Source organism: Amphiura filiformis, chromosome 10 (assembly GCF_039555335.1).
Source record: "Amphiura filiformis chromosome 10, Afil_fr2py, whole genome shotgun sequence".
In the NCBI taxonomy this organism is placed as follows: domain Eukaryota; kingdom Metazoa; phylum Echinodermata; class Ophiuroidea; order Amphilepidida; family Amphiuridae; genus Amphiura; species Amphiura filiformis.
Genome location: NC_092637.1, coordinates 18,817,755 through 18,845,273, shown reverse-complemented (window position 1 = coordinate 18,845,273; position 27,519 = coordinate 18,817,755). Strand labels below are relative to the sequence as shown.

The window sequence follows — 27,519 nt, the reverse complement described above, 5'->3', positions numbered from 1 at the left end:
TTTTTTTTTAAATTTGACCAAGTTTGAGAAATTTGCACTAAATATAGTTGGAATTTGGGCACAAATCTGGCTTTTTTATGATTTTTTTAAATTAAGTACTTTTAAACCATTTTGGTACAAATTTCTCAAACTTGGTCAACATTTAAAAAAAAGTCCTAGATATTTTATCTAGTTTTTAAAAATTAATTATTTTTTTTCAGAGATAGATAGAAAAAAATAGAGAAACCCAGGCAAACACAGCAAAAATAGAGACACACAGAGACAGAGATAAAAACAAGAGACAGAGGAAAGATAAAATAACCACAAAACTTACTTCCATAAAGAACACTTTATGCTCTGGCACACCCAGATCCATAGTAAACAGCCTCGGTTCCAGCGTAGTGCAGAAAGTATTGCTGTCCATCAATCCTCGTTGCGCATTGGCAGGTTGGTGGCGCAACAGGTGCTTCTTGGGCGGGATCATGTCGGCCAACACCTCCTTGTGCGGTTTCATGATGTTGGTCACGCTCTGGTTGGTGATTTTGGCGAGCGCTCTCAGAGATTCCATTACCTTGGGAAGAAGATATAGCAACAAGAAACGTATAATGGGCAAGTTGAAAAGCTGGTGGGCAACTTGTGACCCATAGCAATGGGTTCAATCTGTGCTAACCGGCACGGGCAAGTTGATGAAAAGGGTTAAGCATGAGCCCTGAACATTGGGCTATTCCTGTTGAAACCCATACTCCCTGTGGAAGACTGTACCTTAATCTGCCAAACTGTTGGTGCAAATTTCAAATGGAGTCACACGTGTAGGTTCCTCAATTTGTAATGCACACTCTCTGTGTGGAAGATTATGGTCAAGTCTTCCACAACGGGCGTATGGATTTCAACTGGAGTAGCCCATTTTGGAGCAGATGACACTGAATGGGGGGACTCCATTTGAAATTCACATTCCCTGTGTGGAAGATTCAAGTCAAGTCTTCCATAGGGGGTGTATGGATTTCAACTGGAGCAGCCTGTGTGGAAGATTCAAATCAAGTCTTCCATAGGGGGTGTATGGATATCAACTGGAGTAGTCCATTTTGGAGCAGACGACACTGAATGGGTGACTCCATTTGAAATTCACACTCCCTGTGTGGGAGATTAAGGTCAAGTCTTCCACAGCGGGCATATGGATTTCAACTGGAGTAGCCCATTTTGGAGCAGACGACACTGAATAGGTGACTCATTTGAAATTCACACCCCCTGTGTGGGAGATTAAGGTCATGTCTTCCATAGGGGGTGGATGGATTTCAACTGGAATAGCCCAATTCCTACCTGTTCTCTGACTGTCTGGTTGGGTGATGTCAGTTCTCGGACCAGCTCTCTGGTGACGTCATGGAAGGCCTTCTGTTGCACCATCTTCAGTCTTGGATTCTTCTCAGCTTCACCTGCGCTAGGAGGTGTGGCTGCTACCTTCAGAAGAGTCTCCAGGTTGCTTTTGGCCATGTCCAAGGCTCCGCTTGACACCTATATGAAAAGCATCATTAAGCATCATTAATTTGAGGGTTCAGAACCAGAAAGCCTCAACTCACTATGACCAGCTCTCACAAAATGAGCTTTAAGTTGGCTGCTTGCTTTGGTCTTCAAAAATCAATATTTCCTTGTCACTGATTAATTTGATAACCATGCAGGTTTGGTTCACCTCAAGAAGAACTGATCTGGTGGGGCTTCCTCTTTAAGTTGTTTACAATACTGCATGTATTATGCACAACGTCTACTTTTGGTTCTCTACCAATACACTTGGAGGATACGATTTGTACCGCTTTTTGTTCTTCCTTGTACCTTTTTTTTTTTTGATGCAGAAAAAAATGACACCCCAAAATTGGCCCAGGATGTTTATCCAAAAGAAACAACATACTGAACATTGGACTATATAGTCTGCCTTATCTCAAGTAGAGAGTAACACACGAATTTTGCATGGATGCAATCAGTTGCTTTGCCAGAGTATGCACAAATACGGGATTATGTTAGCGTCTGTGATTTGAAGATGCCACTGCGAAATCCAACATGGCGTTACTCTCAACTTGAGATGAGACAACTACCACTGTAAACTGAAAAGGTCCTAAGAAGGACAAATCAACCTAAGAGTTAATACCCTACTACAATGGGGAATTATCTCTACACTCCTTTGTGCCTCATTTCAACTTAGGTGAGGTTAGGTCATTAAAGAATTGAATTTAGGGCACTTTTTAGGACACCCACTTCACATAATAATGGAACCACTTCACTCCCAGGAAATCCACTTGAAGTGAAGTGGCTGTCCTAAAAGTGAAGTGATTGCCTTTGTTAAGTGAAGTGGGTGTCCTAAAAAGTGCCCTAAATTCAATTGTTTAGTGACCTAACTTTGCCTAAGTTGAATTACAATTCCCCATTGTAGTAGGGTATTAACTCTTAGGTTGATTTGTCCTTCTTAGGACCTTTTCAGTTTACAGTGTACCCAGCCTGTCTCAAAAAAAATTCCCTAGTAAAAGTGGCACAATTGTGATTTTACCCTTCCGTTGTTAACTAAACATATCTCAAAATAGAAACAAGCAAATTGAGCAGAACAAACGGCATTTGCGAGCTAAGACCTTGACGTTGATGTAAGCAGCATGTCACAACGGTATTTTCTAAATGCCAAAGAGGGTGCTTTTCACTTGCAATTTCTTTTTGGCTGTATATTACATGTACAATGGCCTCAAGTATATCTTACCTCTCCAGTCAGATCCATCATGACAAAGAGCAAAGCTTTCAGGAATTGGTAGAGATGAGTATGCACCCAACACGTATCCATGCGATCCATCATGAACTTGATTGCGATACATCCGCCGAGTTTGGCGTACCATGCACGTTCGTAGCAACAACTACACATACACTCCGCCATGTATTCAAAGAATGGCAGTTGACAGGCCTGTGAAATATAATAATGAAATATAGCATTGACATAAAGTGCATTATAGATGGAGTCATGCAGCCATCACAACCTTCATTGTGACGCATCCGCCAAGTTTGGCATACCACGCACATTCGTAGCAACAATTCGTCATGTATTCAAAGAATGGCAGTTGATAGGCCTATAAAATATAATAATGACATTATTAAATTGACATGAAGGGCAGTATAAATGGGAGCATCCATGTGCAGCCATCATATGAACTTGATTGCGAAGCATCCGCCACATTAGGCATACCAAGCGTGTTCATAGCAACAACTACACATACACTCAGCATTGTGCAGGATGCATCAAAATGATTGGTACCCATCAGTTTTTGGTGATTATAGACAAGACTTCCTTATCAAAATGTATCATAAGATCCACCAATGTGTGTAAGATTAATGTGATAAAAAGTTCTATAAATTCTGGCCATTGAAAGAGGATCCTGTGTTGCATTTGGAAGAAGCGGGGCTTCTCACACTAAAACTAAAACATCATGAAACAAATGGGTACCAATCATTTTGATACCACCTATAGGCAAAGAATGTCAGTTGACAGGCCTGTAAATTAATAATGAAAGATGACATAACTGGTTCTAGTTCTAAGCCCTCAAAGTGATGGGCTATTGACCTTTTTGGTAAATCCCATAAGCCTTTGCGAGTACACCTGAGAACTCATCATTTTACGCCGATTCGCACATCGTTGTTTATCGAACATCGTTACTGCGCATTGCAAGTCGGCGTGACGTAAAATGACGAGTTCTCAGGTGTACTCGCAAAGGTTTATGGGATTTACCGAAAGGTAAATTCCAGTTGAAATCCATATAACCCTATGGAAGCCATGACCTTAATCTCCCACACAGGGGGTGTAGATTTCAAATGGAATGACCCACTCAGATAACCCATTGGAGATTAAGGTCATGTCTTCCATAGAGAGTGTATGGATTTCAAGTGGAATAGCGCAGTCCAGCTTTGTACCTACCCGTTGTTTGCTGCCTAGTACCGTTGCTGCAGATTCCACTATGAATGACATGGCTAGCTGTCCAGTCTTGCATAGTTCTTTCTCCTCGTGGGCCATACACGTAGCGATGGCATCGATCAACACGGCTGGATCCAAACCATCTTGGATCTTCTGTCTGTTAGCGACTGGTAAGGGTCCTAACCAAAACAAACGCGAAAAATACAACACCTTTGCACAGTATTTTTTGTGGGGCCTGAGAGCACATTAGACATATTGAATTGCATCCTAAATATGTGACATGATCAAGGGAAATGAGCCGGATGTTGCTAATATTGATTTTGAGATATTGGCAAAGAAAGTGTTAAAATTCTTTTGTTTTATATTGTTTTCAGTGATTGATAAATTGACGTAACTTCAGGAAGACAAATGGTATCAACATGGGATTTTTAGTTTCTGAAACTCTAAATTTCCTCTTTAGAAACATGTGTCGACCAGGGCCGACATGTGACTCATTCCCCTTGATCATGTCACATATGAAGAATGTCCTTCTGATATCAAATAATTCAGATTTTTGAAATTTGTGACATAATACAAATTTAAATGGCAAATTATTAAAAATTGAATTTCTTTATATTTAACAGTACTCAAAGTAAAACGTATAAATCTAATGATATTTACTTAACACTTCCTACGACAAAGTGATTCAGAAGTGAATCACTTGGGTCACGTGACGTTAAAACGATATTGCCTGCCTTATGTCGCCAGTCATTGTTCGTAAAAAAATGAAAAACAATCTAGAAACGCCGCCGTCTTTTGGAAAATTCAACAATGTGATCTCGAAATGGCGAAGCGATGTGCAAACGCTGATCTAAACCGTGTTTTTCAAGATGAATTGGATGATAGTGAGAGTAAATTCAAGGATTTACGGAAGAATGATAATCTGGGCAACTTTGGGAGCAGTTATAGCTGTTGACAGGGATGAACAAGCATCGGAAGGTCTGAATATGTGTTGGCCACTGGGTGACCGTCTTAGCGGGTTGTAGTATCATGTATGCAATGCAATGCGTGGTACTGCATTCAATTCGCGTAGGACGGTTACTCTTTAGCCTACCATAAAAAACATCAGTGCAACGCTGTGTTTCGCGAGTAAGCAGTGATCATGCAGGCTACGTACCTCTGTATGTAAGTTTGTTATACATGTATTTCATAGTTCATAAGTCCGAGATTCGATCATCAAAATAAATATTCAATCACAGTACGTACACAGATTTTTTAGTTCATCTCAACTCAAGTTGAAATTTCGGGACTGCAGTATCGAATTGTGCGAGTAACATTCATCGCAAAGAGCGTACACGCAAGCGTACAAGTGCGGGTTGTCCACACGCTTGCGTCTCAACTGCGAAAAATCATTGACGTCATCGTCAATGCTCTACACCGAACTTGAAAGTCAGGAAATTGAAACCAGTGAAAGTTGAAGTGAACCAATGTATATACATGCAATGCATGCATATGCTTTACATTTCAGTGTTTATTTTATTGAAAATAAATGGCTTTCAATAAATTGACAGTGAAATACTAAAAAAAAATAATAACACTTACTCAAACTGATCAATTTTTATATTTTATTTGTATTTTTATTCAAAAGCAATTGTATAAATAATATTCTGATACATTTGAGTAAATAATATAAACTCGACACAAAATCTACACAATGTAGAGAATTTTATTTGCAAAAATCAGTAAACGGCAGCTATTATAAAAGCACCCAAAAACACCCAATTTTTCAAAATTGCTGCCCTTGGTCGTAGGAAGTGTTAAAGTGTAAGTAGCTGGGAGGAAAAGCTGACAGTCATTTGAAAATATTGACTTTTCTTATTAAGGGCTGGGGTATGAGCGTTTGGACAGTATTTATTGTGGGACATTAGAGCACATCAGACATATCGAATTGCATTCTGAATACGAAGAATGTCATTCTGATATCAAATAATTTTGATTTTTGAAATTCGCAATTTAATACACATTTTATGGCAAATCATTAAAATTTATATTTTTGATATTTAACAGTACTTGAAGTAAACTTTACAAATCTGATGATTTATACTTAAAGTGTATGTAGGTGGGATGAAAAGCCGACGATCAATTGAAAATTTTGACCTTTCATTATTGAAGATATGGATTTTTTCCCAAAACACCAAAAAAAAATTAGGTCTTTTGGGAAAAAATCCGTATCTTCAATATGAAAGGTCAAAATTTTCAATTGACCGTCGGCTTTTCCTCCTGCTACATACACTTTAAGAATATGTCATTAGATTTATATAATTTACTTCGAGGACTGTTATATATCAAAATTTGAAAAATATCAAATTTTTATAATTTGTCATAAAATTTGTATTATATTGTGATTTTCAAAAGATGAAAAATATTTGATATCAGAAAGACATGCTTCGTATTCAGAATGCAATTCGATAGGTCTGAGGTGCTCTCATGTCCCACAAAAAATACTGTCGAAACGCAATAAACGCTCATTTTAGATCCCTTAAAGATACACAATTTTTTCCCAAAATTATCTATCTAGCTATCTTCAATATAAAAGGTAAAAATTTTCAAATGACTGTCGGTTTATCCTCCCAGCTACATACACTGAAGGGTTGTCTGTCAGGAAGTTTGCCATACAACCGTGTAAAAGCACTATGTCACATGCCAGCAAGTCGAAGTACACTTGACTCGTAGACATTTGACCCTGGACTGGGCATGCGAGTGACTTCTGATTGGCTACATACTAGGCCTATATAGTGTGTAAACAATTATCATTATCAAGTGCCAAAAAATCAGGTTTGAAAAAATATTAAAGAAATGATTTTAAAAGATCATGGTATATATTATAGCTTTAATCTTGCCAATTGAATCCTTACCTGATTGTTGGCCTACGGCAACCAGGGTGAAATGCTTGCAGACGTTGACCATGAACGGCAAAGAACTTGACCTCAAATCTTTGATAGTTGCCGACACTGTCAAATACAAACCACACAAAATAAATGCTTTAATAACAAGTTTGTGGGAAGCAGTATGCGGTGACATCGCTCATCTGAGCCTACACAAAGCCGCACTTGTCAGCGCAAACTCTCTTTTGTGCTATTTTTGAGTTCGATAAACCACTCCTTACTTATCATCGACCCCAAACGCAACATACATTGTATTTACCTTCCACAGTATGGGGTTAAGTACATTATCATTTATTTAAGAATGACAATTTTGAGACAGAGCTGTATATCAATCCGGAGGGGGGGAGGGCACTCTCTAAAAATGGGTGACGGAGATGCCCTCATTTTTCAACTCCCTCTCACCCAATGACCCCCTTTTTGTTTTACTGAACTTCCACTCAATCAATGACCCCTTTTTGTTTTCCTGTCACCAAAAGACCCCCTTTTTTCAAAAATTTTAGGAAAATTACTGATAATCTCTCACTGAATGACCCTGTTTTTTTCTATATTTTTCTTTTATATTTTTCCCAAAAATTTTCCCAGTCTCACTGTATGACCACCTTTTTTGGTACGATTTTCCCCAGTCTCACGGAAAGACCCCCTTTTCGGGGGCTTTCTCACTGAACGACCACCCCTTTTTCGGTATCTAGGCTCTCACCGAAAGACCCCTAGTTTCGAACTGCTGTCCGCACATCCCGACACTTCTAAAGCAGAGTGCCCCAAACTCCCCCCTCCCCCGTCACTTCTATCATCTGATGTAACACTGTAGATACCATTATTGTAAGTGGAACAACTCAGCATTCTGCCTCATTGTTCTGAACGCAGAGATATAAGTGAGGTAACGATCTACTCCCTGAAAAACATGCGAGCCAAAGGCGAGCACCTCATCAAATTTCCGGAAGTGCAAGGGGGTTTGTCCAAGGAATAGGCTGCAGGGTATCACCCCCTCAAAAAAAGTTTTTTTTGCTCTTTTTATGACAAATTATCATCATCCAATCCCGAAATGTAAAAAAAATTAATTGGGAAAAAATTGTATTTTTTTTTTTTTCCATTTCGAATGTTTTTTTTTTGCCACATTTCCGGAAATTTCCGGAAGACTTACACCTCTGTGAACTTAAGGGGGTACTACACCCCTGGCCAATTTTGTGCTTATTTTTGAATTTTACTCAAAAATTATAGCACATTGGTGACAAGTAAGATATGTATATTATAGGGGCAAGGACTACAACTACTGCACTGAAAATTCAGCAACTCAAAGCAAGTAGTTATTGATTTATTGATCAAATATTGGTTTTCCCTCATTTTTGACTGTAACTCCACAACTGTTGTCTGTGCTGCAATAAAATTTCCAGTGCAGTGTAATTATTGTTTGCTTTGTACTATGGGCTGGAGGCCTACGTACTTAATAAAATACAATGAATGAATGAATAATAAACATATCTTACTTGTCCCCAATGCACTATAATTTTTGAGAAAAATGCAAAAATAGGCACAAAATTGGGCAGGGGTGTAGTACCCCCTTAAAATAATGGTATCTACCTTGTTATATATTTCTCTAAATATTGTGATAAAAATAAGTGTCCTTACCTATCATAGCTGTGAGCGCATTCTGACAGCTCTGTCTTGATTGCGTGTCAATGCACTTGTAGTTGGATACCGCATGACGTGGGATATCGCCATCAGAAAACCTGCAATGAAAACCATGATCGTTTTCAAATCTCACAAAGAAGATTAAGATATAATCAAAACACAAGGAACAAGTAAAACGGCAAAATAACATTGATTTTGGGCAGCAGAAACAAAGAGGGTTCTTTGGTTTAAATATATTAGTGTACCATCTTTTTAAAGAAATTTGGTTAATTATTTTCAAACTATTTGTTGGTATATCTATGTTTATACATGTCCCAACTTATGTAGATGATTTTCATATTAATCCGCGACGTTATAAGGCCCGCTGATTGAGAGCTGATCAAAGTATATGTATTGTACATATTTTAAATTCTATTAAAATAAAATGAGTGACAGAATTACCTTGAGTGAGTAAGCAGCTGCTGGACGGTGCGTTTGTTATCGTCAAGACTAATCATGCTAACAATGTAATGCTTGACTACCTCCCACGCTTGGCGGCGATAAAACGCTTCCGTTGTCGGAGACTGCAACTTGTTTAGGGCTGTCTCTATGACCTATAATGAAAAAGGTTGTTCAATAAACCGGCGATTAGTACCCACTCCAAAAATCCCACTGGAGGGCAAGCAAACATTTTTTCTTGGCCTTATCATGATTATTATTATAATTTTTTAAAAATATAAATATATAAAAAGTTTTCTAGTACATACATTGGCGATGGGTATGTGTACAGGAGACTTGTGATCCGGAAAATATATGACTATACATGGGCCGTCTGTATCCTCTTTCTTGAAGCTCAACTGGAAAATAAAAGAGAAATAATACAAACTTAAATGCACACCATCAATCTAACATGTATTTGATGAATTATCATTTTCTAACGTTCTTCACAATTTTTTGTTTTGTGACTGTGATGGTATAGTTTAAAGGTCCAATCAGTGATTTGCTCATCCGGACGATCGCAAAAATCATCAAAATTCAGATTGTGGTACCTTTGTCATTGTCATAGATGTGCTAACATAGCCTGCTAATGGTTCAGCCGAAAGCTGTGTATTTAAGACAAAATAAGGCATTTGCATGAATCTGTAATTTATATAGGCAGACGCTGACATCCGGGTGCTTAGTAACAAATTGAGCTAAATTCCCTAGCAACAAGTGAATCAAAATAAAAACATTCCATGCACGCACTCAACGTAAGCAGCACGCACGCGATGCGCAGTAGGCGCAATGTGCAGTGGCCTTTATAATTGATTTGCGCATATTGTTTTCACCGGGATTTGATTATTTTCACCGGCATGACGTAGCTCCACCCTTGGCTATACTGACAGTATTCGGAGGGAAAGTTTGCATTCCTAATAAACAAAATAAATTAATATGTAATAAATAATGGGAAATATTGCATTTTTGTGGGAAATTTATCTTTATCTCATCTGGCCACCTACCTTACATGCCTACATTAGCTTTGACAAAAAAAAAAAAAAAAAAAAAAAACCATTACTCACCCTCTGAGGTTCTTTAAGCATTTTCCTGTTTCCTCCTCCAAACTTGCCAAGGACTCTGAAAGCCACATGGGCGATGCTGTTGTTGGTATTACGTAAAGTCCTCCATAATGCCTGGTGAATAACAACAAGAATTGAAATTATACAGGGTGGGTTAACCCCATGAGAACAACCTGCCTATTGTTCAAAAAGAAGTTTTCATTATGAATTGCACCAATCAGCAACATTGTTAGAATAATTTCACCACTCAAAAAAATTGGGATGAATTATTTGCAAAGCTCCATTCTAATTGGTGGTTAAAATAAAGATATCATGTAATTGACCAATCAGAGGCAATGTTAGATCGGCAGGTATTATGTAAAGTCATCCATAATGCCTAGTAAATCAAAATCACACAAGTATAGGAATTATATAGGGTGAGTTCAAATGGCCTGTACCCAAAGAAATTCTATATAACTGAATATGGTGATAAGTATACTGATGCATGGCTGCAAACAAAACCAGCCCAGGTGAAACATGAATATTAATAAGCCAAAAATTGTGCGAACTGTAGTTAGGATAACAAAAATGACTGGTAAGCAAGTCTACTAAATAAATGACCTCAAAAGGTCAAGTCTTGAGAAAATAACAATGGCCGACAAGAACAGAATTTAGTCTCATTTGTATAAATATTGCAACACAGAAGAATTTTCGACACTTGTATAATCTTCATTACAAGGCAGAAACATGGATCTAAGGTTTGGGGAAAATAAAACCGCAGCGCTAGGGATAAAAAAACCTGTAAACAAGGAACTCTCACATCCATGATAAATTGTTTTAATTTGTTATTGCGCATTATGCTAGGTGCATTATGCTAGGTGCACTTAGCATAGGTGCATCCACAGCATTCTATATCAATCCACAATAATAGAATTCTTGCCACTAATACAAAGTATAAGAGAGGAAAAAATGTTTTCAAGTGAGACACAAAGAAATTAACGTCCACAGAAATTTTAAATTGTGTAAATCCAAAATTTTGACAGTTGCATCCGTGTGTGATGATACAATACAATACATCTGCAGATATACCATCTTTGATCGGTGTGTGTATCACATGAGGGCACTGCTGTCTCAAGGAATCCATATGGACTATAGGCTAAACATATCGTTGTTGGGCAGGAAAAACCTCCTATGTGTCATTGGCCCCAGAACATGAAAGCAAAACCTCCTGTTGTAACCTGTTGGCAGTTTTGTTTTAAACATGTTCAGGGGCCACAAGCATATATGGAACCTCAAAATGAAAATATTTAATCATTTTATTCAAATATTCCTCCTGTGCTCTTACCTGCATTAGGTCTGCTCTGACAGGCTGTAGATGCTCGTATAAGAAGTCTGGCTGTAGATTGTCAACACACAGTTCTAAAGTACGCAAACCCTGCAAGGAATGAAACAAGCAATCAACAATGACATTTTGGCATTTATAGAAAGCTAATATTTTGTCACAACTCCAGTAAGATTTTAGGCCTGTGATGTTTCTGTTATAGAGTGGTAGCCTCATTCCTGATCATAAGACAGCGTTAAGACCTATATAAACCTGGTTACAGAGGGTTAAGGCCTATACTAACCTTATTAAGTACAGTTAAGACATACGAGGGGGTATCAAAAAGTTTTAGAAATCGCCCAGAAGTGAAAGAGCTATATCAATGAAATTTTGTCAGTGTAATCACTGGTCCTTATGTACATTATGGTCAAAAATGGTCTCATAGGTATGTTTACTTTTTTTACAAGTGGCACTAGATGCCAATAACCTGCTGCCCCAGTTACTGCGCATAAACTGCAAGATTGAGAAAATTGAGGCAAGCAGCATTATTAAGACCCTGCTTTTGAAGGGTTACAGTGCCTAGAAAATTGATGATGAAATGAAAGTTATCTTCGGTGGTGATTGTGATATGTCACTGTCACTTTTTGGAAAAGGAATTTTTATTTCATCACAGATTTTCTGGGCACTGTAACCCTTAAAATGGAACTTAATCATGCTGCATGCCTCAATTTTCTCCATTTTGCTGGTTATGCGGTTGCCATAGGCAGGTAGTGACATCTAGCTCCTGTAAAAAAAAGTAAACATACTTATGAGACCATTTTTGCACCATAGTGTACATAAGGACCAGTGATTGCACTGACAAAATTTCATTGATATAGCTCTTTCACTTCTGGGCGATTTCTAAAACTTCTTGATACCCCCTCGTATAACACCCTGATCAAAACCTATACTAACCCAGGTTTAACCAAGGATCAGGATTATACTAACCTGATTAACCAGCGTCTGTGATCCGTTAAGTGCGGATACCAGTGGGTCCATCAGCATCGGTAGATAGGGTAACAGAGAGCTAAGACGGACTGGAACGGTGAGGCACAGCTCAACAAACAAGTCTTTCATATGTTGCTTATGAAGACCACTTTGTAATAGGTTTAGACCTGAATAATAAATACAAAAAAACAACATAATTAGGCAATCCTTCATTTTAAGACACATGGAAAAAAATAATATTGATTATTGGCTTCCTTGACTCACTTCCTGTAAGATCAATGTATTAATATTAAGAAGTTTTTAGCTGAGGTCTAAAAAAATTGTTTGATTAGTGTAACATAAAAAATGTAGGGTAGGTAGGTCAGGATTTTTTTAAAAACTTTTAAAGCTGTAAATTGCTCTAAAAAAGGCCTTTTTGAAAATTAAATTAATTTTTTGGTAAAAAAAAAACAAGGAAAAAAGTCAGGGTCGAGCCTATTTTTAGGGTAGGTCGGGTTACACCAATCAAACAATTGTTTTTTAGGCCTATTTAGTAAAACTAGACAAATATGGCTCTTGCCATCCCACTCACCATAACAAACTACAATACGTGACCTGCCACCACAAAATGAGCATAAGCACGTAAGTTGGTAGTTTCAAAACGCCCTGGCTATTGCATTGTGGTTTTTGTTTCCTTTGTGAATGGCCCAAAGAAAAATCTTTATGTGTCCTAGAACAAAATTGTAGAAATGAACTAAACACTTGCCTTGAAGAAGATTCGGCAAAAGTGGAAGGAACTCCTGGTAAAGTAGGTCATGACTCCCACCACCGATGGACCTAAACAGCGCCCTCAGGAGTAGGAAGTAATTGTACGGCTCTTTGGCAGTGGTCGCAAGTTCCATGGATCGGTTCACTATCTTGTGGAGATGAGGCTGTGATTGTAATGGGAAATTATTAAATTTAAACAAATGGTCAAGAAACGATTGGATTAAGTTCATTTGACACTTCCATGAAAAGAAAACATTGGGAAGAATTAAGTCTCAAACAAAGTTAATCATATGCGAAGAAAATTGCACCAGAGAACCAAAGCTCACGGCAAAAAAAACCCCGAAAACACAATGAAAAACACACAGAAAATGCCAGACTCTATACTCGGGGCTTGAAAAAATTTTCATTTTCGGGAAACAAGGTAAATTTCCAACAAATAGCATGTTTTAATATACAAAAAAGACACAATTTCCCTCCACATAACCAGAATTTTCCCTCCAAACACCAACATTTCTTGGGAAGGAGCTTCCCAAATTCCCCACTTTTTCGAGCCATGTCTACAAGCACCAAGTAACGCTAAGCGATCGTAGAACACGCTGAACATCAAAACTAGTGCCGCTGACTGGAGGTAGATTAGAGTGGCAAGTTTTCCGTGTCACAGAAAAACGGACAAATTCACGGAATTTCAGAATAAAACGGAAAACACGGAAATTCGCGGAAAACATGTTTTTTCCTTGAGAAAAATAAAAGTAAAGAAAAAAAAAATGAGATGTGAGGTTAAAATAATGAAAATGAAGTCCTGTCTTCAAAGATATTAGGCTTAAAACAACTAAGAAGATAATCCAAGTAACTTTTTTCACCCCGAATGTGAACACGGAATTGAAATTACATCACGGAATTTAGTATTTAAAACCACGCACAGAAAATCGCAGAATTCGGTGTTTTGAATCACGGAAAACTTGCCACTCTAAGGTAAATAGGCTATTATAGCCATAATATCTTTGAATTGTAACTACCTTGAGCATTTGTTCATTTTCAGCCGCAAACAACGAGACAGAACCAAACACCAGCTTGAACAGCTTCAGGTACAAGTTGGATCTTTCCATATTAGCTGAAAATAAAAGCAGAAACATATGTAAATGTATAAGAGTGAAGCCCTTTTTTTTTGGTAAGGCCAAAGCTCACACGCGCATTTGTAAAATCAAGAGATTTGGAAAAAAAGAAATGCGCAATTTTCTTTTATTTCAAAATTTTTTAGTTTTTTTTTAGTTTTTCCAGAAAAATTCGGCAAAAATCAGATTTTTTTCTCAAATACCATGTAAAAAGTCAGAAATTAAAAAAAAAAAAAAAAAAAAAATCGCATTTCACATTTGTTTTCAAACCATTCGTTAGCTTTGAGACAACCCATTTTTTTTTTTTTTTTAACCGGTACCTGAGGATCCAAAGCAATTTGATAATTCTTATGTAGCTTGAAAGTGTTTTCCATTAAAAAATTTCACGCAAAACCTTACCATTTCATGATCAACGAAGCTTCCAGGTTGGCGGTAGGTGTGGCTCATGCATGAAGAAACCATTAAGAAACATTTCATGTGGTGGTGTAAATATTACAAAATAGTGGTGTGAACTGAGCCACACACCCCAAATTTAGGACAACTCCTTGAACAATGTAACGAAAATTAAGATTGTGGCCCCATGTAGGCCGATAATATTCATATAGTCTTCAACAACTCTTCCTATACCTTTGTACAGGAGCCAAGCATTGTTAATCAGCGATGAATCCACGGTCCAGTAGCGTGTACGCGAACGCAAGGTTACTTGTATGTGTTAGCGCGTAAAATTTGTCATGCCTGAAACTTATGCGTAAACAGCATCTTATGTTGGATGTAGTGGCTTTAGATTTAAATACTGCTTTATTCTTTAGTTTTAATGCTGACATCATTTAGAGACTTCACCGATCTTCTTGTAATATAGAGTGACATTCCGATTGATAGAATCCTGTAAGCTTGATTTCGTTGTTGAAAGGGATTCAATCATGATTCACCGTTGTTCACCGCCGATTAACAACTCCCGTCTGGCGCGTCTGCGTGGTTTACTTTACTATGGCAGCTAAAGCTGCAATGGTGTAGTAAACGACGCAGACAAATCGTTGTTAACCTGTGAAGAAGAACGGTGAAACACGATTGAATCCGTAAGTGAACACCATCCCCAGCCAAACTCAATCAGAAATCATGCCAAATCTGACCAGAAATACTTCAGTGAACAACAAAAAGTGCAGTGAACTTGCAATCCTTTCTCTGCCATTCCTTCAAATGATACTTACTCCCCATTTCTTCCATCCTTTCGAGCAGATACTCCACCAGTATGGTCGCAAACGTAGCCGATGTCGCTGGGTTGGCCAGGAATGAGTTAGCGATGATCTGCAAGGCATAGTTGTGATATACTCTATCCACCATGAAATCTATTGTGGTCTGAAATATCTCACGGAATGTCAGCTGGTGCATCATGGTGAACTGTAAAATAAATACAAAGAGATATCAGTGTTAGGATCAGTAAGGACAATTAAGACTGATACCATCCGTTGACCGACATGTGTAATTTTCATGTTGAACTTTAACCATAGAATCTGGTTCATTGATTCTACAGAGTTGTTTCCACAGTTGACTGGAGCCCTCTGTCTGTAAAAAGTATGGTTGAACGAGTAAAAAGCATATTAAATTTTCGCCTGGATCTGGATCTGAATAAGTTGGCCAGGCATCCCAAAGGGAAACGTTCTACCAACTTTTGTTAACGGTAAGTTGCTCTAAACGTGGTGCCTGGTGCTTGGGTGAAGATGTTTGCTTCTTCCATCAGATTGGATTGGCCGATTTACAAGCAAAATGATCAGCTAATTCAGATCTAGATCAGTTCACACGTAAATACGTCATACCTTAGATCCAACCCTTTGTCATGGTTCTGAACCAATTGACCTGGCAATGATTGCAACACTACCGCGGCGAATTATGAACCACTCTAGCAGTGTAAACAAGAACTTACCACTCCAGCAAAGTGTTCCAATACTTCCTTCTCCTCCTTGAGTCTGACGCCTTGCATAGTGGACGGCCTGATTGACATCTGTCCACTAGCATTGACTTGGATTTGATATATATCAAGGGCTTTGAGTGCTGGAAAATACAATGGCAATATGTATTGTAAAAGTGGTAATTTTTGTGCATGTAATGTTTCGCGCTTTGCCGGCTTTGAACTATATTGCTTGCTTTTAATTTCGTGATTTTGCCTAATAACATTGAATAATCTTTTAAATTTCACTCACCATACTTGACAAGTTTCACAAATATGGCCGTTTCTTTGGGCGGGAACTGCTTGCTTTGGGCGCTAAGATTCCCTTCCTTTGCCGCCTGTCCAGGCACTTTGCACGAGCTCACGCCCCACGTGATCGTTTTCACGCCGCACACCACGGTCTTTACAAGACTCCGGCAATCCGTTACAGAGTAGGTGCTATAGATGGACGAACTCGATGGCACGTATGTCTTAGACTTCCCGTCTTCCTTTTCCTTCTCGGCGAGGATCGCAGACAACGACGGCGGTTGGGTCAGCACGCTGGGCGTTGCTGGTGTTGTGGGAGTCGGTGTCGTACCTGAAAACAAAGATAGTTGGACAAGATCATAATGGGCTCATTCATTTGAAATCAACACCCTCCACTAAAAAACTTGAAATCATTCCAAACCAAATTCAAGAGTTTAAATTATTCCAGATAACACCATTTTATTCCATAAAGGTGTGGAAGATCCAAAATTGTCATGTTGCATAGTTCAACTTTATTTTAATAAATTTCAACAATTTTCAACTGGAATTTCACATAAACATGAAAATAATTCCAGCTGTATTGACCATAAGGTGCAACCGGAAGCTTTTGTGCGATTTTGGCCCGATAATATGGTCCAGGACCATATGGTCCTGCACCATTGACTTATAAATATTTTCAATTTAATTACATGCTAAGTCATTCTAAGTCAAACATGCTTCTGGAGCAAGTGCTTGAATTGAAAGTATTTATAAGTCAAACGGGCCAAAATCGCACAAAAGCCAACTGTAACTGACAGGTAGAGTGATATATAGGATTAGGCTTTGTTAGCATGTTCAATTCATTATACTCTTGCCGGCGGATGGACCTTTCAAGTAGGGTTTGGTGGGTCGGTTGTTTTTTACTTTTGTCAAATGGCCCTAGAATCACCAAAATCTGTCAAATTTTTGTCACTTGCAATATTTGATTACAATGGAGAGTGATGGAAGTCAGTAATAATTTAGATGTTGTATTTTATCTGAATGTTAAGATGAGAAATATATACAAGTATACATTTTCAGAAAGGAAATGATGCAAGGAATCAAAAACATACCAGATTCCTGCAAAATTGTTTTGAGAAAATTTGATTTTACTTTACTGACTCAAGGAAGGTATACGGACTATAATTGGTTTATTTGGCCTTACTTACCTGGGGTACTTGGGGTAGTTGGTGTTGCACCAGGAGTCTGAGGTGTAGATGATAATCCGCCCCTCGTCAGTGGTAGTGGGTTATTGGCTTGTTTAGCTTGTTGCTGTGCTGCCGCCACTGCTGCTGCACGCTCCTGTATGGCCTCTTGATGATGTCGACTGTCAAATGAAAATGAAAGTTTTCTATATGATTAAAACTGAGATTCTATATAAGTTGGGTTTTAGGGAATGGGCTGAGAAGTTTAAATGACTGTGCATCATTTACTTGGTACTTATTTACCATTCTTATTCAATGGGTGCGTCTTGTAAAGAATTCACGTAATTTGATTGGTTTTCTGGTGTATAATATCTCACAATAGTTGAAAGTGATATTAGTCAGGGCTAGCCGCCACTTTAACGGCGGCACGCTTGTTGCTCCTCAATGATCGCGCTATAATGCGTTCGCGTAATACACGTGCGAGAACTAAGAACGCGATTCGGCGGCTTAGATGTTCGTGATGGTTTCGTTCATTTAAAACAACGGGGATGTCCTCGCAAAAGTAACTTAATTTATTTCTGAAAAAAGGCAGTTTTTCTCGCAAAAATTACATTAAAACTGTCATAATGGATGGACTGGCCAATATTTTTTATCGTAGTGCGCCGGCATCCACTACTCAGAATATTGGCCAGCCCATCCATTATGACACGATATTGGATAGGCAAAAGACAAAATCTTATCTTTTATTCTCTAAATAAAAATGTTTTAAGAAGCTTTTTTTAAAACAAATTATCTCTGGTACTCACCACCTTTGGAAAATGACTGGCAGCTGGTTCTCTGCAATGGTATGGAATTTGAGAACAAACACCTCCAACATCCTCATCAATATCTCACGAGCCTAGACAAAACAGGATGTAGCAGCATTAACAGTGGAAATTCAAATCATCAAACGATGCAAAATGCTTATCAGTTACATTACAGTAAAATTTATAAAGAAACAAAATAAAATGCCCAAACTCAAAATGGACAAAGGCATACATTGTTGCCTGTTAGGGGGGTACTCAAGTAATAAATAAATAAATATACCAATTTTTCAAGAAATTTGGACCCATTGATATACCAAAAGTCGAAATTTTCGGCCGAATTTAACCAAAATTTTCTTAGTTTTTACAAATTTCCCCAAAATTTTGAGAAAATTTTGGCTAGATTAAGGAAAAATTGGGCTGTTTTCCAAAAAAATTGAGAAAAATTTGAAAAAGGACCCATTCATATACCAAAATAGGCTTTGAAAAGGAGGTCATTGATATACCAGAAGGCTGAAAATGCTACCCATGTTTGCGGCACGTCCCCGTATGGTTATTTGTACTGAGTACCCCCCCCCCCGGGCTCAACCACTCACTGTTGTCATACGATGCTATGCAGTGCACTCAACGAATGAAGACATGATTCTATTTATAGCCAAGCACCTCTATATTTATGTGCAAAAGGAACTTGGATGAAAAGTGCATGTAGTTATCATCATTGAACACCACTACCTTCCTTACAGAGCCCCTGATTGGTTAATTATGTGATATAATCAACTGAGTAACCAATCAATATTGAGCTGTTAGAGCTCTTAGCAATTTTAAGCTAAATCCCCATCAGCCCAATTGACTATTCTAACCATATCTCTGATTGGCTCAATACATGATATACACCCAATTGACTATTCTAACCATATCTCTGATTGGCTCAATACATGACATACCCCCAATTGACTATTCTAACCATATTTCTGATTGGCTCAATACATGACATATCCATTTTTGTACCCAATCAAAACAGTTCTTACAGAAGTGCCCATGGGGTTAATAACACTTACGTTTGCCCCATCCTGTTCACTTTTCTGTCGTATACATTCCACCAGATTCAGCAGCAGTTTACATGACATGGTCTGGATGTTGCATGGTAGCGACTCGTCGTGTACGTTCTTAGAGAAGAGCTGCACCGCCATGGATAGGTGCTGCAATGGTAGGTGCTGCCGTACATGATGGACCAGGTCGGCCAATGTGCTATATGCAAGAGGTCTGTGGTGAAAAATGAGTGAAAAGAGGAGAGGAACGATTACAATTTTTGAGAATAAGATGAGATGGATAATGTGTAGTTGTCACCATGCCTGGCACTGTTCAAGTAGAATTAACTTAGTTCGGGAATAATTCTAGCTTGATCACAGACAAAATTCAGAAATGGGCTATTCCATTTAAAATCCACACTACTCCTGTGGAAGATTTTGGAAATATCTTCCACAGGGGGAGTATGAATTTCAAATGGAATTAGCACATTAACCAACTCTATTTGAAACTTGCCCTCCCTCTGTGGAAGATTAAGGTTGAATCTTTCTCAGAGGGTGTATGAAATTCAAAGGGAGCTGCCAAATGTGTTCATTCCATTTGAAATTTATACTCTCCCTATTGAAGATATTTCCAAAATCTTCCACAGGGGTAGTGCGGATTTTAAATGGAATAGCCCAATCTAACAATAATTGGCATCATTTAAAAGTGTTGTAGCGCTTATTGCAAGTTATGCGCACGTCATGTTACACACAGATAGATAGATGATGGTAGCGTGGGGGGGGAAGTGTGTCTGCCCGAGACTGCTGGGACTCAGCAGCCTAATTTGCCCTGCCATAATCCACCGAAACAACATTGTATATAGTGACTAAATAAATTCATCAGGTTTGTTGATAAACATTATAGAAGATTTCATTGAAACAAAACCAAAAGTAAACTCACTGTTTGACGGTTTCGCCTATCATGGTCGATAGGCATCATCAGAATGATGGTTGCAGATCCATACTTCCGGTTGGACGTATCCCGACTGAAGAGGGTGTTTTATCAGCCAGGAGAGGATCATACACGTGACTAAGGAAGTGGGCCCCCTCGTCTCTGTTCATGACGTTCGGACCTCGCCTCCTGATCCAAATGGATTCTTTAATTCTTCTTGTATTGGCATCATCTTCCTTACAAAGAATTTTGGCATTGTCCCAATTGATAACATGGTTTTGCTGGACCGCATGATCCGCAATAGCCGACTTTGACTGTTCACTCGCAGATTGCTTGCGGGTTTGACGAGGGGGCCCACTTCCTTAGTCACGTGTATGATCCTCTCCTGGCTGATAAAACACCCTTTTCAGTAGGGATACGTCCAACCGGAAGTATGGCTCTGCAACCATCATTCTGATGATGCCTATCGACCATGATAGGCGAAACCGTCAAACAGTGAGTTTACTTTTGGTTTTGTTTCAATGAAATCTTCTATAAAATTGTATATAGTGGTTTTCATTTTATTTCAAAAAGCATGCACTTTTAACGTTAAGAATTGGCACCTGCTGAAGTCCTAATTTAAGTCTAAGGCTATTCAGTTGAAATTCATACACCCCTACATAAAACATAACCTTAATCTCAAACAGAAGGAGTGTAGATTTCAAATGGGATCACCCATTCAGGTAACCCCATTTGAAATTCACACTCCCTGTGTGGAAGATCAAGGTCATGTCTTCCATAGGGGTGTATGTATTTCAACAGGAATAGCCCAATCTTTTGGCAAGCTACATACCTGAGTGACTCCTTACTTGTCCATCCATTGCCAACCAGTATAGTTTCATCAAACAGCTTGTCTATGTTAGGAACAAACTCTGAAATAACAAATAAATCGAGATGACACGTTATGAAATGGTAATACCACCAGTTGATAATTGAATACATGAATACAAAACCCACCCAAGTCCATACTTTGGCCAAATTAGGTTAAGCATGGGAAATTGTTGCTTATACATAGGGCCTATCATATGTATAAATTATGTTGAATCCAAATCCACCCTCTATGTGTGTCTATTGAGCATATGAAATCCAGCATGTATACCCAGCATGTATGATACACATTTGTTTTTTCAATTTTCTCAATATCACTTTCCATGGACTTGGGTGGGATTTGTATTCAGGCATTCAATTATCAGAAAAGGTGATGACCTAATGACCTACTTATTGACACATGATGAAAATTATTTATTACAATTTCTTACAAATGCCCATACAAGAACATTCTGGGTAAGGTCGAGTGGTCGATGGAACCTTTTCTTTCCTCTTGGTTAACAACACAAATAATTTATCCTACAACGAGAGGTCAATATGTTTTGTAAATTGTAAAAGAAAGGAAAACACATTGTTGGCTATATTTTCTATTCAGGCTGCTTTCAGTTTCAGTAACAAATCTGAATATTTGGATCACATTTTGACATTTTAGCCAAGCAATAGTGATATTCAATTTCCAAGGATGTAAGTAAGCCTGAAGAAAAAAACCTGATAATTGGGGGAAAAGTGTGTAAATTCGGGCTAAAAAGCCCCAAAGCAGGCTGAAAATAAAACAAAATTGCGTAAATCTGGACTACAAAAAAACCTGAATTCTGTAAAAATCCTGAAAACTTATATCCCTCAACTTCTTTTATCAAAAAACCCAACCCCCCAAAAAAAACCCAATAGTGATTTTACTTGATATTCAACTTATTATTCAACTTTTATCAAAATATATAAATAAAAACATAAAAAAATAAAAAAGGCCAACCACATTTTGAGTCAGTGGTACATGGGCAACGGAACAATCTTCTTTTTTCCCTCACCAAACACGACTTCACCAAAAATAAGTTGATACTTACTATTTCTAAGATCAGTAGCTAATATGTGCCTAGCAGCAATGAGCAACTCTTTGCGTAAATGCGCTACTTCACTGGGACAGTTAGCAAACAGTCCCAGCATGCCTTTCACCATCTGCTGTGAGTATGAGTTGACCAATTCCTGCGAGAAAACAAAGGATAATACAAACTATAAGCAAAAGTTTTAATTCTTAACCACAAGAGTATGAACCTATTGCAAACACTGCATCCAGTGAACTTTTCATGGAATAACACCATCAAGACCTTCCCTTGTCCTTTCCAAATTCGTAATGCAACGTTTTTCACCACAGAAATCCATTTTACACAAATGAGATTTTATTTCATGAATTCTAATTATCACTGCATGAGAATTTCTGTATTAAACATAAACTACTGACGTATTTTTAAAAATTTACCTTCAACCTCAAGTTTCTGGTGTCCACATTTCAAATTTTTGTATTTCCCTATTGGGATTACACAGTTAAGCCGTTTACTCTGGTCACAATTTGGAGTTGAAGGAGGCCCTCTATAGTAAGTAATGTGGGCATGCCTACCATAGTGTATGGTGAATGCGTTGTATGCTCAACGCAAATATCTGTACCAAGTGGGCTCGGATGATCGAGAATTAGATATTTTTATTATAATAAAAATATGTTTATTGAAAATGTATATTGCACCCTGTGTACTACATGCAGTACTTTAATTTCCAATACATTCATGTTACATAGGATTGATTCATTGCTTGTATTCTGTGACATGTTTTGTAAATATTTTGTTAAGAAAATTGCAATAATACTAATGGCAGGATTTGGAGGAAATTGGTTAAAAACTGTGTATTACTTTTTGCTTGAGATAGGAAGCGAAGGGTTCTTCTGTGGCACAGCAAATGAAATTCATAGAGACACACAACATACCTGATAAATTCTGATGATGTAAGCTAGGAAAGACAGAGTCTTGATTTGTGCTGCAATGAAGTCAACATACATCTCCTTGTTGAAGTTTGGTGATGCCCTGGATAGAAATGAAATCAAATTTGATTACTTTTTTCACATTTTTTGATTGATATGTGCCACTTCACTGGGACAAGCATGCCACGCATGTTTTGTGGCTGATTGTGTACAATTTGATACATCAGAACAACAATGATGTGTTTTACTCTGTGTTTTATACTAAGTACAAAATCTTAACCAACCTATGATGAATCATCACACCCTTGCTACATTGTGTACCTAAACTTTGCTTGTACAGTAATACACTACCAAGTACATAACCTTAACCAACCTAACATAAATCATCACATCCTTACCGTGCCTGTGGTGTTGGCTGCAGTGTGATCGTACTCATAATTAGTGGTATGAAGTCAGCCACTACATTGTGTACACTTTGCTTGTAGAGTTGATACATTAGGACTACAATGATGGGATACTCTGCCAACACCTTCAATGAATTCACTCCTTTGGGGAGGATGGTTTGCTGAAGGAAAAAAAATGGAAAATGAATATTTAAATCTGTTCACCTTATGCTGGTTCATACTTTGTGCTTCTTGCCGCAGAGCTGAGTGACACTTCGCCATGCCACAGCATGCCGCTGAGCGGCAGCGGCATAGTGGCTCTGAAAGCCAATGTTGCTGCTCATCACCACTCCATGCTCAGGGGCTAAAATCATATCCTATTCTCATAATTATGTCAGAGCGGCACCGCTCCTGAGTTGACTTAAATTCAATTCCTGGCGATCTGCTGCTTTGGGGAAAGTGGTGGAGTGATCGATATATCGGCTTGTAAGATAGATAGGCTAGCTCACATCACACACTATAGGTGGCGCTATTCGTCCATAGGGAAGTGGAATGTGCATGTACGGTCCAAAAATGGCTTTACTGTGGGGCTCAATGGAGAAAATCACTTAATTTTGACAACCAAAACCTAAGTGATGTTGACTTATGTTGGTACTGGCATGATACTGAATTCATAAACTATCACATAGTGCAATCCATGTTCCACCAAGTCGACACTCGATTTAGCTCAAAAGCTTGTGTGTAAATCAAGACCATCCAAAACAGCTTTCTTATAGTAAAGAATAGGAGGTCATCTGGGGTCACATACAGTAGTGTGCATTGTACATGTGCCTGCTGTAACAATTTCACACACAAAATTTTTGGGCAATTTGATGACACTATTTTTGTCTGTAACTTCAAAAGTATATGCACTAGAAACATGATTGACCCCTTATTGTTTAGGTAATTTAATTCTCTTTCAAATGAAAGAACTATCAGCTAAAAATATTGAACTTCAAAATTTTATGAACATCCCTAAGATAGAAAATGGAACTTGAAAAAAATCAAACCACGCTCCTTTAATCATATGAAATATTATGACCACTGAAACAACTGTGGTCTATCTGTTAGTGTGGTTTTTATTTCATAACTATGTTACCTGTTGTTTTTGGAGATCAGGCTGTGTGACAGTAATAATGACTTGATGCGCGAAACCACTCCTCTCCACAAACATCTGGATGTTGAGTGCATCCGCTGTAGGTATAGCCTGCACCACTTCAAGAGTTTTCTGCAAGGTACAAACATTAATAACACGGATAACACACAAGTTAAACCAGGAAGTTAACTTTGAAATATAATCAGGACTCAATTAAATGGGGGAAAAGGGTGATTTTTCCATGGAAATGGCAAAACAGCTCTAGAAGATTAAATTACAGGGGGAATTTTTAATAGAAGGCATCATCCGAAAGAAACTATATTGAAGCTTGTGGCTCACTCTATATAAATGGGAATTATGGGTATATAGCCCTACGATCCCAAAAGTTAAATTACACGGGGGATTTTTTTAAAAAAACATAAAGTTGTTTTCTTTAAACTTCTGTGGTCGTGCCTGTGCGAATCGCGTACACGAGCGTAAACACAAAAGCAATCAACAATCACGCTGATTGGCTGATCCATGCACTTGACAACAAGCCGGCTGACCCATTGGTCTTCTGCGCGGCGCGTAGTAGGCGACCTTGTCACTTCTACGCGATCGCAATTCACCAGCGCGTACCCGGACCACGGAAGTTTAAAGAAAACAACTTTAGTCCTCAAAATACTGAAAAAAATGACGAAATTTAAAGGCCTGAAAACATAGGATATCATTCTGTCAATCATATGACGTCATCAGTGAGGAATATCCCGATTGTAGACAAGATATCATCACAGCATCACTATCTGCTGAAGACGCTAGTCGGACTAGTGAAAACTTTCCAGGTGAGCGAAAAATAGTGTAGTGTTGAAGTTAAAACTTTAATTCAACAATTGTAAGGTTAAAAATAAATAAATGATAAAACAACTCACCATATTTGCTGGGATATCCTTGTAAGTATTTTTCACAAACTGTAAAAAATGTTGAATCTGAAAGAAGAAATAGTGTAAAAAGTTAAATATACACAAAGACCAGATGGAAAATGTCTTGTGCTTTCACCAGCGAGATCATCAGTTGATTGCCACCTGTCTTGGGGAGTTTCGGCCCTCTTATAATCAAGACTCCCTCGAGGTGGGGGCCGGCAGTGAAAGAAACACCACCTCCGCTGGTGAGCTACTAAATAAAACTAAAACTCTGCTTCTAGCATCTGTTGCTAAATAAACAATCTGCTTCTCAGAAAATGAAACCGGCACAGGCCAGCTAACCAAAATAGAAGATCAAGCACCAGTTAGCACCCATACTATGTCAGCATGACAAAGCAAGACGCTTTGCCCATATGGGGATACGCCATCACCGTCAAAAGGGGGATCTGTGTATATGTACCCCCAGATGACCAAACTAGTCTGTAGTAAGCAGACGGGATAAGGCGCCTCTAACCCTACCATGCAGCTGGAATCACTTAACCCTAGCTAACTGGAGTTGATATGAAGGAATGAGAACAAGTAAAAGATATGGCTAGCTGGCCTGCCTGCTCTGGCTGAGGATACTGATGATGTACTTCACTTCCAGATTATCTACTTCTCTGAATGTACTTGGACCACACCCACGACGATCCTGATTCTGCAGCCTCTGACGCTGCCCTGCTAACTGACTTTAGCTCTCTCCTGTTGAAGCCTAAATCTCGCAGCCACTTCTGCAAAGAGTGTGCAACAAAACCACGGCAGCCGACTTCGAAAGGGTAGCAAGAAGCCTTCCAACCTCTATCCTTGCATTCTGCTCTCAATTCTGAATACTTGGTCAATTTTCTCTCATGAGCTTCATCAATGTTGTCTTCCCATGGAACAGTCAGCTCTCCAATGATCACTTCTTTTCCAGCCTCTGACCATATGGCTGTTTTAACCGCTTTTGCCAGTTTTTGCCGGCAAAAATGGCAAAAACTAAAAAATTGATCTATAGTTCAGTTTTTTCATCTCAAATTAGTAAGTTACAAAAATCATTTCCTGAGTGTAACAAGGCCAGATTTTGTAATTATGATTAACATATTAAGGAATTAAAGATATGCGTTTTTATTGCTCAAGCGCATTTAACCAAAATGTGGCAAATATCGTATTCAAAGCTTTTTCATTTTAAGGACTTGATGAGACTATGTGTAAAAGTTGTATGCTGCTGTTTATGAGCTTTCTGTGTTATTTTTATCATGTTTGAGTGACTATATGTGAGTTTTTGCCGGTTTAAAACCAGGCAAAAAACAGGTTTTTGCCAGTTTTAGCCACCGGCAATGGCAAAAACAGGTTTTTGCCAGCAAAAACCGAACACTGGGGAGGCAAGGATCAACTAAAATGATTAATCAGGACATTCTCTTCATTTTCCAGCTCTAGGTGAAACATTACGCTCTCAGATCTAATGGATGTATGGACGCAGGCATTTTTGTTAGTATACATACATACAAACAAAAAAAAACACAAACACTAACCTCTGGCTGCATTATAGGCCTATACTGTTTATGCAGCTCTATAATGACTCTCAGACACACCAGGGCCAAAGTCAAGTCATGTACACCATGTGTAACAAAGCGGCAAACAAACAGACAAACACACAATCACTCACCTCTGGCTGCATTATAGGCCTATACTGTTTATGCAGCTCTATAATGACTCTCAGACACACCAGGGCCAAAGTCAAGTCATGTACACCATGTGTAATAAAGGTGCAAACAAACAGACAAACACACAATCACTCACCTCTGGCTGCATTATAGGCCTATACTGTTTATGCAGTTCTATAATGACTCTCAGACACACCAGGGCCAAAGTCAAGTCATGTACACCATGTGTAATAAAGCGGCAAACAAACAAACAAACACACAATCACTCACCTCTGGCTGCATTATAGGCCTATACTGTTTATGCAGTTCTATAATGACTCTCAG

General features: G+C 38.4%; 1 protein-coding gene across 1 annotated transcript in view; it reads right to left on the bottom strand.

Annotated features, from left to right (window-relative positions):
* The window catches only part of LOC140162614 (transformation/transcription domain-associated protein-like), a 162,624-nt gene that overhangs the window by 109,021 nt on the left and 26,084 nt on the right, over positions 1 to 27,519 (bottom strand). Inside the window, 25 exon segments of the mRNA XM_072185881.1 lie at positions 314 to 550; positions 1,297 to 1,488; positions 2,714 to 2,911; positions 3,917 to 4,092; positions 6,808 to 6,903; positions 8,464 to 8,564; positions 8,908 to 9,059; positions 9,213 to 9,302; positions 10,005 to 10,115; positions 11,326 to 11,415; positions 12,289 to 12,455; positions 13,034 to 13,199; positions 14,052 to 14,146; positions 15,356 to 15,545; positions 16,069 to 16,196; positions 16,346 to 16,669; positions 17,526 to 17,683; positions 18,308 to 18,399; positions 19,363 to 19,567; positions 21,096 to 21,174; positions 22,192 to 22,330; positions 23,103 to 23,199; positions 23,495 to 23,661; positions 24,618 to 24,746; positions 25,523 to 25,579. Coding sequence (XP_072041982.1) covers positions 314 to 550; positions 1,297 to 1,488; positions 2,714 to 2,911; positions 3,917 to 4,092; positions 6,808 to 6,903; positions 8,464 to 8,564; positions 8,908 to 9,059; positions 9,213 to 9,302; positions 10,005 to 10,115; positions 11,326 to 11,415; positions 12,289 to 12,455; positions 13,034 to 13,199; positions 14,052 to 14,146; positions 15,356 to 15,545; positions 16,069 to 16,196; positions 16,346 to 16,669; positions 17,526 to 17,683; positions 18,308 to 18,399; positions 19,363 to 19,567; positions 21,096 to 21,174; positions 22,192 to 22,330; positions 23,103 to 23,199; positions 23,495 to 23,661; positions 24,618 to 24,746; positions 25,523 to 25,579 — 3,636 coding nt within the window.